Below are 12,433 nucleotides of genomic sequence, written 5' to 3' on the forward strand. Positions count from 1 at the left end.
GACCAGAGAATGGCTTGGGAATACAGAAGCCAATCAAACTGCTCACTGCAGGAACAAATCAAGAGAGCCCCAGCTTTCATGAGCTGTCCCCCACAGCACTGTAGTGTCCTAAGGACCAATAATCACATTACAGACCAACATCAATTAAGTAGGTCTATTTCCATGTCAAGTCATTTCTGCATACACATGTGGAACCTAATTTAATAGAATAGATGAAAAAATCTGGCTCTCAGATTCTCATACTTTTTCCACTTCTGAGGTTAAACTGACATCTGTTGGCAGTGGGGCTGAATAACTGGCCAAGCGAGTTCCTGCAAAGAATGGCTCTGTCTGCTTATGAAATGCATCAGCTATCACATGTCATCCTCTAAAAGACATCCTCTCTAGAACTTACTGAGACTCAGCTGACAAGCACTAAATTATAGGTATAGACGCATATTCCAGAAACCCCTGTCCTGGATGAAGAATCACTGGCTTGAAGCTGTTATAATCAACAAGCCTTTGGAGTAGTCTGACTCATGGTTGGCAGCTTTTGTAAAACTGTAAAGCAAGAAAATCTACTGCCCAAGATATATGCAGAGATCTCTGCCCCCAAATTCCCCTGGCGAGATGTGGAGGAGAAGACTGAGGTCCCAAGGTTTCCAGGCTGCTTGCTGCACTAACCTTTCCGAGGTAGGATCTGCACAGTTGAGGGGATATTTGAGCTCAATAACGTCACCATTCTTTTCTTTCAATTGTCCATGATGCTCCATGTAATACTGTACTAACTCAGCCAGCGTGGCAAACTTTTCCCCTCCATACAGGTCATAATAGTCGCCAGTATTCTGAATCTTGATGTGAGTGACAGCACCATTCCGCCTAAAATCAGGAAACAGATGAAGAAAGGGCAAGGGAAGAATTATTCTTTGCAGTGATGCTTCTGTGCAACTTCTCACATGATCTTTCCTTTAGAATCAAAAAAAATTTCTTTTTCCTTTCAACTTTCTTCAAAAAGAATTTCATTTTAATTAGAGGTCCACATTTTCTCCCTCCCAACTCTGCCCTTCTAAACTTTTTTCCATTTCCTGAGTAGAGGTACTCCAACCATAAGGAAGGCATTGTGGATCACAACCCCTGTGGGCTTTTTTATCCTGGCAATTCTTGTCCATATTTCTCCACAAATCCCAGAATCTCAAAAGGCTTTCTGATCCTGTTCAGGCCACAACTGAATCCATTCCTCCATTAAGGATTACCCAATCCAAGAGAAGCCCTCCTCTGTTTCTTTGGGTTCCTCTTTGGTACCAACCCAGCAGGCAGCTAGACACACAAGAGTCCACACTCTCACTATATAGCCAGTTCATTATCCTTCCTAGGGTAATATCTTCTTAATGAGGCCTCATTAGCCACTTTCCCACACAAGATATTGTTAGTAATACAACACAACCTACTTTAGGTGACATGGGACTAGACAGGGCAATTACTCAATCTACCTTTGCTCCACTCAAGGCAGACATAACTTTAATAATAAGTTCTGAGGAAGCAACTAGGTGGCTCAGGGAATTGAGAGCCATGCCTAGAGACAGAGTCCTGGATTCAAATTTAGCTTCAGACACTTCCTAACTAGGTGACATTAGGCAAATCACTTAACCCCCATTGCCTAGCCCTTACTTGGAACCAATACATAGTATTGATTCTAAAACAGAAGGCAAGAGTTTTTAAAACAATGATAAACCTTGAGTTTTCAGGATTTTGCTTAATGAACATAGAACTAAGTAAATTCTGCTTTGACTAAATCAAAGTTTTGATCAAATTAATTTTTTAAGTATAAACACCTTCAGAAAAGGTTAGGTCAACAAAATTAGAGTAAAAAATAAAATTCTCACCCAATAAATCCTTCCAACTTCTGTTAACCTCCAATGTAGTCATAAAGCCTTATTAGAAGTTTGTCTTAATGATAAGCCAAAAATATTTGTGAAAACTTTTATCGATCAAAATAGCATGAAGAAATCAAGAGTCAACTTTAATTCTTAAGAAATGATCTTTTAAAAAAACTCTTGGGCAAGAAAGGAATCCCCAAATTCTAAGAATAGAAAAGTGAATCTATTAAGATATCTTGCCACCAAATATCTTTCACTTACCTCTCCTCCCTCCTCTTCTTTTCAAAAATAAACATCAACTAATAAGTCAACAGTAGAATGAGTATTTGGTTCAGCCCTTGGGATTCACTCAGGGAGAAGGCATTACCCAAAGTTTAATTTTCCATTCAAAACTTCATCACTTCAAGGCTCTGAGACTTCACGGTTAGAGACATACCCTCCACTGACACCAATCCCAACCACTCTATAGATTTTAGGTAATCTTTAGGAATTGCTGCAGTCCCTCATACCTATCAGAAAGCTAACATGATAGAAAAGGAAATGATAAATGCTAAAGGGATGTGGAAAAATTGGAACACTAATGCACTATGGGTGGAGCTATAAATTAATCCACCCATTTTGGAGAACAATTTGGAAGTAAGCTCAAAGGGCTAGAAAATTGTATATGCCCTTTGATCCAATAATACCACTACTAGATCTGTATCCCAAAGAGATCAAAGGAAAGGGAAAAGAACTTGTTATAAAAAATATTTCTAGAAGCTCTTTTTGTAATGGCAAAGAATTGGAAAGTAAGAGAATGTTCATCAACTGGAGAATGGCTGAACAAGTTGTGGTCTACGATTGTCGTCATAAGAAATGACAAACAGGATGGTTTCAAAAACACTGGGAAGATATATAGAAATTAAAGCACAGTTAAGTGAGCAGAACCAACAGAATATTGTAAACAGAGCAATTTTGTAAGGATATTCAACTGTGAAAGACTTAGGTACTCTGATAAAGACAATGACCCAAGACAATTCCAAAGGAGCCAAAATGAAAAATGCTATCCACCTCCAGAAAGACAACTGATAAACTCTAAATAAAGATTAAAGCATACTTTTACAACTTTTTTTTCTTGGTTTTGGAAGGTGTTTTCTTTTGCAATAAGGCTAATATAGAGATAAATTTTGCATGACTTCACATGTATAATCAATATCAAAATGCCTTTTCAAGGGTGAGGAAGGGGCAAAAGAATTTGGAACCCAATTTTTTTTAAATTAATGTAAAAAAGTTTTGCATGTAATTGGGAGATACAATAAAATAAATAAAAATTTATTAAAGAAAAAAGGAGGTGCTGTGGTCAAAAAGATTTGTTCCCCTGCAGCCATTCTGATAAAGAATCTCTCCATGCTTTGGGGGACTGGTCCTTAGATAAGAGACATAAAGGAAACACCATGTCCATATTCAAAGCTTTTCTAACTCAAGAGGCTATGTCAGACTCCTGGCCTAGCATCATCTTTCAGAAACCATGGTCAGCTCTACACAGATAAAATAATACAAATATCTACTTAAATAAAAGATAATTAAGTTTCAAAAGAAGCAGAACAACTACAATAATAAAGGCAGCGAGGTGGCACAATGGAGAGTACAGGGCTTGGAGTCAAGATGATCTGAGTTCAAATCTGACTGAGACTAGCTGTTTGACTTTGGGCAAGTTACTTAACTTCTTTGTCTCAGTTTCCTCATCTGTAAAATGGGATTAATAATAACACCTATCTCCCAACATAGTTATTAGGATAAAATGAGCTAGTATTTGCAAAATATCAAGCACATATCGCAAGTACTGCATAAATGTTACCATCGTCCTCATCCTCATTATTGTTAAATAAACTAGGTTTCAATAAGGCTAGGCTCAACAGAAGAACTCATTTGTATACCTTTAATTCATTATAGGTTTCTTTTATTCCCCCAGAGTTTACAGGAGAAATACCTGACTTGAATTGTTTCTGGTTTTTGCCCTTAGAAGTGGTGGCTCAGAGGGATGAGGGGAAATAGAAGAGTCATTGGAGGAGCACCTCAAACTTTCTGTTAAAAGAGTAAGGACCTAACTAAGAGAAGCAAAATCTCTAAATCTCCCAAGCAGGCCTGAACAAGTCTGCCCTTTGGCCCAATGTTCCTGTTTGCTCTTTAAGAGAGACAGGCAGAGAAGACTCTGAAATATTTTAGTTGATATCAAAGGCAGCAAATCATCCAGGACTGATCTTATTACTGCGCAAGACTCCATAATCTTTCCTCCCTGGAAAATACCCCAAAGTTCCCTCTTCTGATATGTGCTTTGGAGTGAGAAGACTTAGGTTCAAATCCAGACTCTTTCACTTATCTCCTATATGACATTGGGTAAACTACTTAGCTTCCATGGCTAAAATGAGAGCATTAGACTAGAAAGCCCCAGAGGTCCTTCTCACATACATTCAACTTACCTAACAGAAAGTGTGAAGTCTCCTGGATTGCTCTTACTGGGCCTGGCCAAGAAGCTGCCATCAACACCTCGTGTCAGCAGTAAATTTTCTGCCTCCACTCCAGTGATATTTGGGTGAAACCATCTTAGGGAGGAAAAAAAAAAGATTTGTTTTTTAATTGTATTTCCAATACTATCCCAGAGAGCATATAAATAGCTGGTCATTGACCCAAATATAAACAAAGAAATCCACTGTGAAGATGCATCACCTCCTGAATATCGATCCATTAGAGTCACATTCTTTCAGCAAGAGAACTTCTTTCATGGATACCACAAAGGAGAAATGAGAAGATAAATCTACAGCTTAAGAAGCAGGTCCAATTTATGCTGGCCTTAATTTACAGAAGCAGCAACAGTATAGGATGGCCTCAAACACTTACCAGCTGAGTAATGCTGCATCACTTAAGTCACTCAATCTTTCTCAGCCTCAGTTTTCCCCATCTGTAAAATGGGGCTAATAATAGCATATAGTTCACAAGGTTACTATAAGGATCAATGACATAACAATATGTAAAATACTCTGCAAACATTGAAAGAACTCTATGGTACTAGCTATTATTATTCATTCAATTCAATGTCTTAAATTACAGTCAGTGACAAATTGATGAAGTATCTGGAACAATGTTCAATATAAAAGAGCTACGTAATAATGCAAAATCTAGAGGTTACTTTGTTCTGAACTAAATTAACTTTTGGGGGATTTCTCAACAAATATTATCCTGGTTCAAGTATGAATGGCAGCTAAAGCCTTGATCGATACTGTATAACACCTATCAAGTTCAGGGAAAACCTGATTCTTCCTACTGCAATGTTTCCAGTCATCATAATCTTCTCAGTGTGAGTAAGATGGGGTAAACTGCAATCTAACTGCACCAACTCTTCTTGTGACTCTCATCTTGGGAGCTCCGCTAGGTCTGTTACCTTTATACCACACCCAAGTTGTCCCTGTTCTTCCTATATGACTAGCCCAATTCCCTTTATCAAGTATGCAATTTCTGTAGCATTTCTTTAATGTCACTTAATAAAGAAAAGTAGTTTGGGGGAAAATAAAGATGAGACCAAAATCCTAGACGATATACAAAAAGTTCAAAATGAGCACACTATGGGGGCAGCTGGGGGGCTCAAGAGCCCAAAGGTCTAGAGTTCAAATCCAGTCTCATCTTTCCTTGCTGTGTGACCCTGGCAAGTCAATTAACCCCCAGTCCTTATCACTCTTCTGCCTTAAAACCAATACTCAGTATTGATTTCAAAACAGAAGATGAGGGTTTAAAAATAAAAAATGAACACACAATCTCAACATTAAAGACAGCAGAAATCAAGCATCCTTCACAACTATAGCTAGAGAGAGAACTGTTAACCCAAGAAGGGATAGAAGGGAATCACGAAAAACAAACTAGACAATTTCAATCACATGAAATATGAAGACTTTACATGAAAAAAAAAAATTAGTGCAGGCAGCCTAACAAGGGAAACTGCTGACTGAGGGAAAACATCCTTACACCAAATCTAAATGGCTGATATCAAAAATAATATAGGAAATAATATAAAAGTATAAAATCAAGAGCCATTCCTCAATGAAAGATTGGTCAAAGAATACAGAGTTATCAAAACAATGGTAACTATTATGCATATGAAAGATTGTTCCAAATCATTACTAAGAAAAATCAAATCAAATCAAAACAATTCTAGGATTCACCTCCCCTTCTGAAAATTGGCATGATGACAAAAAAATGTGTAATCATTGCTGGAGGAACTGTAGGGAACAAGGACGACTTACTTTTAAACTCTTTGTGAATTATAAATTGATCAAAAAATTCCAGCAAGCAATTTGTAATTATGCTCAAAAAGTGACTAAAATCTCCATACCCTTTGATGCAGAGATCCCAGTACTACTCATTTAAAATCAGGAGATCAAAATAGAAAGAAAAGTCTCATATACACCAAAATATTCACAGCTGCCCTTTTTGTGGTCACAAAGAACTGAGAAGAAAGTAGGTGACTAGTGACTAAAGAATAAACAAATTAGGATACACAAATGTAATGGAATATTAAAAGAACAATCAGTGAAGCCTAGAAAGACTTATATGAATTGATGCAAAGAAAACTAAGAACCAAAAAAACAATATACAAAATTCACTATAATTATGTAACTTGAAGGAATAAAACAAAACTGAATGTTGTATAATTATAATGACCAAGTTGGACTCCAAAGAAGAGCTCAGGAAATAGAACTGCTTTCCTCATTGTAGAAGTAGACCATGGATTGAAGTCAGAACTGCTCAGTATATTAATTTTGCTAAACTGCTTTTTTTCTCCTCTCCTTTTGAAACTGTGACCAAAAATGGCTTGTTAGATTAGGGAGGGGAAGAGTCAGAACCAGAAATGAATGTGAATTTCACAAAGATCCTCAATAAAAAGAAGACAGGTTGGAGGCAGGTTGTAAAATTTAAAAATTTGCAGATGATCTGGGACAATCCTGAAAGACTTATGACAGGTAATGCTATCCACCACCCGAGAAAGAACTATTGGAGTTGGCTTTCACATCAGGACATCTTCAGTTTTATTTTGGGATTTTAGTTACATATGACTTTGCTCTTACAACAATGTGGAAGTGTGTTTTATGTGATGATAAAAATAGAATAAAATAAAAATTTGCAGGATGGTCTTTCAGATCTAAAAACAAAACAAAACAAAAAACAAACCTTCATTTAAGAAACAGGAAGAGGGGGAAGCTGGGTAGCTCAGTAGACTGAGAGTCAGGCCCAGAGATGGGAAGTCCTAAGTTCAAATCTGGATTCAGACACTTCCTAGTTGTGTGACCCTGGGCAAGTCACTTAACCCTTACTGCCTAGCCCTTACCATTCTTCTGCCTTGGAACCAACAGATAGTATTGATTCTAAAGTGGAAGGTAAGGGTTTTAGAAAAGAAAAGAAACAGGAAGAGGTTGTCATCCAGTAACATAAGCCCCCAACATTGGAACCCTCAGGAGTACTTGAATGCCAAAGTTCCTGTCTCCTCTACCTTCTCATATGAGTAGAGCTCACTAAGCAACACCAGCCTTCCCTCTCCATAAGCAGCAGGTAGTTTTCACCTAGACACCTTCAGCCCACACTCAGGGGTACCTGAGTAGTTGATCACCTGCTACTTACCAGATCTCTCTACCTTGTCCTGTCCCTGGCCCCTTCCGCACAAAACCCCCAGCAAGCAGCCTAATTATTGCTATGCAAAGAAGACCACTGGATGAAGAAGTTTTGACAAACACTGCAAATAAAACAGGCTGCAATGGAGAAATCTGAGAAGGCCAAAAAGCAGCTTCAATTGCTCAGGAAATACAGCAAAAAAGTACAGACAACACTTTTATCAGAAGAGCACCAGGAAAAAGCTAAAAATTGTCATCACGAAATACCAAAAAGGAGAGACGGAGTCAAGATGGCAGCCTAGAAGGAGCAGAAGTTCAGACCTCTGAATACCCTTCCTAACCAATCACAAACTGAATGCGCCCAGGGGACTGAAAATCAAACTTAACAACAAGACAGAGCCAAGGAACCCTCCTGCTGGACTTAATTCAAAAGGTACGCACCCCCCCCCAAAAAAAAAGCTGGAATCTGAGAACACTCGGGTTTAAGGGGAAAACAGAAGGAAGGTCCCAGGACCCACCCCCCCTCCCACCCAGAGTGCTGAGATTCCAGTAGCAGCAAGAACTTCTGGACGGGCAAAGGTGCTGGTCTGGAGGGGGTACCTTGCGAGCAGGACTGGCCAAGTTCAAAGCGTCCAACATAGACAGCGGGGAAGGAGCTAGAGAGGGAGCATAGACCTGGCAGCCTGACCAGAGCTGTGGATATCCTCCATATTTGCTCCAGGAAGTTTTGGACTCAAGAGCACACCCAACCCAACTAAGCTAAACTTAATCCCATCAAAAGTCTTCAGAACTTGGGGAAGCCCAGGCTCCACACCCATCCTCATTGACTGCTGGACTTTAATCCAATCAAAAGCCTCCAGAGAACAGGGAAGCTCAAACCCCAACAACCTCCTACCAGAGACTACACCGAGAGATCTCCTGTTAAAGCTCCAAGAGGGGAGACTGACAGAAGCCCCCAAAACCAAAAAAATGAGAGGAGCAAGAGCACAGACAAATATAGGGAGCAAAGAAGGGGTGAATTTGAGCAAACGACAGAAAAAGAAGGAAGAAACTACAATAGACAGCTTCTACTCAGCAAATGGAACAGAGGGAGAAGAGATCAGCAAACGATAAATCAGAAATCCCAGTGAATTGGATACAGGCTGTGGAAGAACTCAAAAAACAATTAAGAGAGGCTGAAGCCAACTGGGAGAAGAACTTAAAAATTAAGATAAGTCATCTGGAAACAGAGGCACTTGAACTAAAACGAGAAAATAGTGTCTTGAAAGTCAAAATCAACCAGCTGGAAAATGAGGCAAAGGAGATGAAAGATGAGGCAAAGGAGATGAAAGAAGACGTAAAGAGGATGAAAGATGACCTTCAAAGAAAATCAGACCAGAAGGAAAAGGATGACCAAAAAGCCAGGGATGAAATCCAGTCTTTAAGAACCAGAATACAAAAACTGGAATTAAGTGACCTCACAAGGCAGCAGGACACTATAAAACAAAATGAAAAGAATGAAAAAATTGAGGAAAATATGAAGCATCTCATTCACAAAACAGACAATTTAGAAAATCGCTCGAGAAGAGAAAATTTAAGAATCATTGGTCTACCAGAAGACCATGACAAAAGAAAAAGCCTGGACATAATACTACAGGAAATTATTCAGGAAAACTGTCCTGATATCCTAGAACAAGAGGGGAAAGTAGAGATTGAAAGAATCCACAGATCACCTCCTGTACTTAATCCCCAACTGACAACACCCAGGAATGTTATAGCCAAATTCAAAAACTATCAGACCAAAGAAAAGATATTACAAGCTGCCAAGAAGAAGCCATTCAGATACCACAGAAACACAGTGAGGATAACACAGGAGCTGGCTGCATCCACACTGAAGGACCAAAAGGCATGGAATATGATATTCCAGAAAGCAAGGGAACTAGGTCTACAACCAAGAATCAACTACCCAGCAAAACTGACTATATTCTTACAGGGGAAAGTATGGTCATTCAATACAATAGAAGAATTCCAAGCATTCATAAAGAAAAGACCAAACCTGAACAGAAAATTTGAAGTCCAAGCACAGAACTCAAGAGAATCATCAAAAGGTAATTAAAACAGAGGGGAAAAAGAAAAACAAAACAAAACAACAACAACAAAACTTTTAAGAGACTTGATAAGTTAAAATGATATGTATCCCTATAAGAAAAGAGGTCATTGGTTACTTAAAAACTGTTGCTATCACCTGGGCAGCTAGAAGAATTACACTTAGAGGGAACAGTGACAAACTGTATAGGATGAAAGGACAAGACATAAATAGGTATATAGATATATGTATGCATAAATACATATACATGTATGTGTATATATATATATATATACATATGTATATATAAATATACAACCAGAGCTAAAAAAAAAAAGAGGTTAATACTAAAAGAAATGAGAAAAGAAACAAATGGGGATAAATTTATATGTAACAAAGAAGCTCATGGCGGGAGGGGGGAGAACATCGATACACTGGAAAGGTAAAGAGGTTGGAGATAGGATATACTCAACTCTTGCGTGCTTTGAAACTGACCCAAAGAGGGAAGAACAATCCAATCCATTGGGGCAGAGAATAGATTTGAGCCCTATAGGGGAGTAGAACAGTAAAATACGGACTTGTGGGGAGGGAAGCAGTATGGGGGGGGGGGGTTAAAAAGACTACAGAGGAAAATAAGGGGGGAAATAAGAAGGGAGGGGGGTAGAAAGGGAAGTAAAATAAGGGTGGGAACTAGGAGGACTGATTATAAACAAACATTGGTGTAGAAGGAAATAGTGAAAGAAGTAAAGGCAGGTCCAGGAGTAGAAATCAAAATGCTGGGAAATACACAGCTAGTAATCATAACTCTGAATGTGAATGGAATGAACTCACCCATAAAACGCAAGCGAATAGCAGAGTGGATTAGAATCCAAAACCCTCAAAAAGACTCCAGCAAGTCATCACAAGGGTTATCTACTATGATCAGGTAGGATTCATACCAGGAATGAAAGGATGGTTCAATATTAGGAAAACCATCCACATAAATGACCATATTAACAAGCAAACCGACAAAAATCACATGATTATCTCAATAGATGCAGAAAAAGCCTTTGATAAAATACAACACCCATTCCTATTGAAAACACTAGAAAGTATAGGAATAGGAGGGCCTTTCCTAAAAATAATAAACAGTATATATCTTAAACCATCAGCAAACATCATCTGCAATGGGGATAAACTCAAAGTCTTCCCAATAAGATCAGTAGTAAAACAAGGATGCCCATTATCACCTTTATTATTTAATATTGTTCTAGAAACACTAGCAGTAGCAATTAGAGAAGAAAAATAAATTGAAGGTATTAAAATTGGCAATGAGGAGACCAAGCTGTCACTCTTTGCAGATGATATGACGATTTACTTAAAGAATCCTAGAGAATCAACCAAAAAGCTAGTCGAAATAATCAACAACTTTAGCAAAGTTGCAGGATACAAAATAAACCCACATCAGTCATTAGCATTTCTATATATCTCCAACCCAGTTCAACAGCAAGAATTAGAAAGAGAAATTCCATTTAAAGTCACCCAAGACAATATAAAATACTTAGGAATCTATCTGCTGAGACAAACACAGGAACTATATGAACACAACTACAAAACACTCTCTACACAATTAAAACTAAATCTAAACACTTGGAAAAACATTGATTGCTCATGGGTGGGACGAGCTAATATAATGAAAATGACCATCCTACCCAAACTTATCTATCTATTTAGTTGCCATACCCATTGAACTTCCAAAAAACTTTTTAACTGAATTAGAGAAAACCATAACAAAGTTCATTTGGAAGAACAAAGGATCAAGGATACCCAGGGAAATAATGAAAAAAAATACAAAGGAAGGTGGCCTTGCAGTCCCAGATCTCAAACTATATTGCAAAACAGTGGTCATCAAAACAATTTTACTGGCCAAGAGACAGAAAGGATGATCAGTGGAATAGACTTGGGGTAAATGACCTCAGCAAGACAGTCTATGACAAACCCAAAGACCCCAGATTTTGGGACAAAAATCCACTATTTGATATAAAAACCACTGGAAAAATTGGAAGACAGTGTGGGAGAGATTAGGTTTGGATCAACACCTCATACCCTACACCAAGATAAACTCAGAATGGGTGAATTTCTTGAATATAAAGAAGGAAACTATAAGTAAATTAGGTGAACACAGAATAGTATACATGTCAGACCTTTGGGAAAGGAAAGATTTTAAAACCAAGCAAGACTTAGAAAGAGTCACAAAATGTAAAATAAATAATTTTGACTACATCAAATTAAAAAGTTTTTGTACAAACAAAACTAATTAACTAAAATTAGAAGCGAAGCAACAAATTGGGAAAAAATCTTCATAACAAAAACCTCTGACAAAGGTCTAATTACTCAAATTTATAAAGAGAACATTGTACACAGAGACTGAGACACTGTGGTACAATCGAACGTAATGGACTTCTCCATTAATGGCAATGCAATGTCCCCAAACAATCTGCAGGGATCTATGAGAAAAACACTATCCTTAAACAGAGGACAAACTGTGGGAGTAAAAACACCGAGGAAAGGTAACTGCTTGACTACAGGGGTTGAGGGGATATGATTGAGGAGAGATGCTAAATGAGCACCCTAATGCAAATACCAACAACAAGGAAATGGGTTCGGAACAAGTACACATGTGATACCCAGTGGAATCACATGTCAGCTAGGGGAGGGGTGGCGAAAGAGGGGGGGAGAAAAGAAAATGATCTGTTTCCAACGAATAATGTATGAAAATGACCAAATAAAATAATATTTAAAAAATAAAATAAAATAAAATAAATAAAGAGGGTTCAGAATTAAAAAAAAAAGAAATACCAAAAGGGCTTCTCACACAGACTAGGCTTCCTGGAGGC

At 38.1% G+C, this 12,433-nt stretch overlaps 1 protein-coding gene across 3 annotated transcripts in view; it reads right to left on the reverse strand.

Moving 5' to 3' along the window:
• PTPN11 (protein tyrosine phosphatase non-receptor type 11) overlaps positions 1-12,433 on the reverse strand; it is a 77,131-nt gene that overhangs the window by 44,373 nt on the left and 20,325 nt on the right. For all 3 annotated transcript variants that reach the window (XM_007490025.3, XM_001378836.5, XM_056821719.1), the window contains 2 exons: positions 4,316-4,438; positions 664-858 (listed from right to left, as the gene is read on the reverse strand). In XM_007490025.3, the coding sequence (XP_007490087.1) occupies positions 664-858; positions 4,316-4,438 (318 nt within the window). The remainder of the gene's footprint in view (positions 1-663; positions 859-4,315; positions 4,439-12,433) is intronic.

This window comes from Monodelphis domestica, chromosome 3 (genome assembly GCF_027887165.1).
Source record: "Monodelphis domestica isolate mMonDom1 chromosome 3, mMonDom1.pri, whole genome shotgun sequence".
NCBI classification, from domain to species: domain Eukaryota; kingdom Metazoa; phylum Chordata; class Mammalia; order Didelphimorphia; family Didelphidae; genus Monodelphis; species Monodelphis domestica.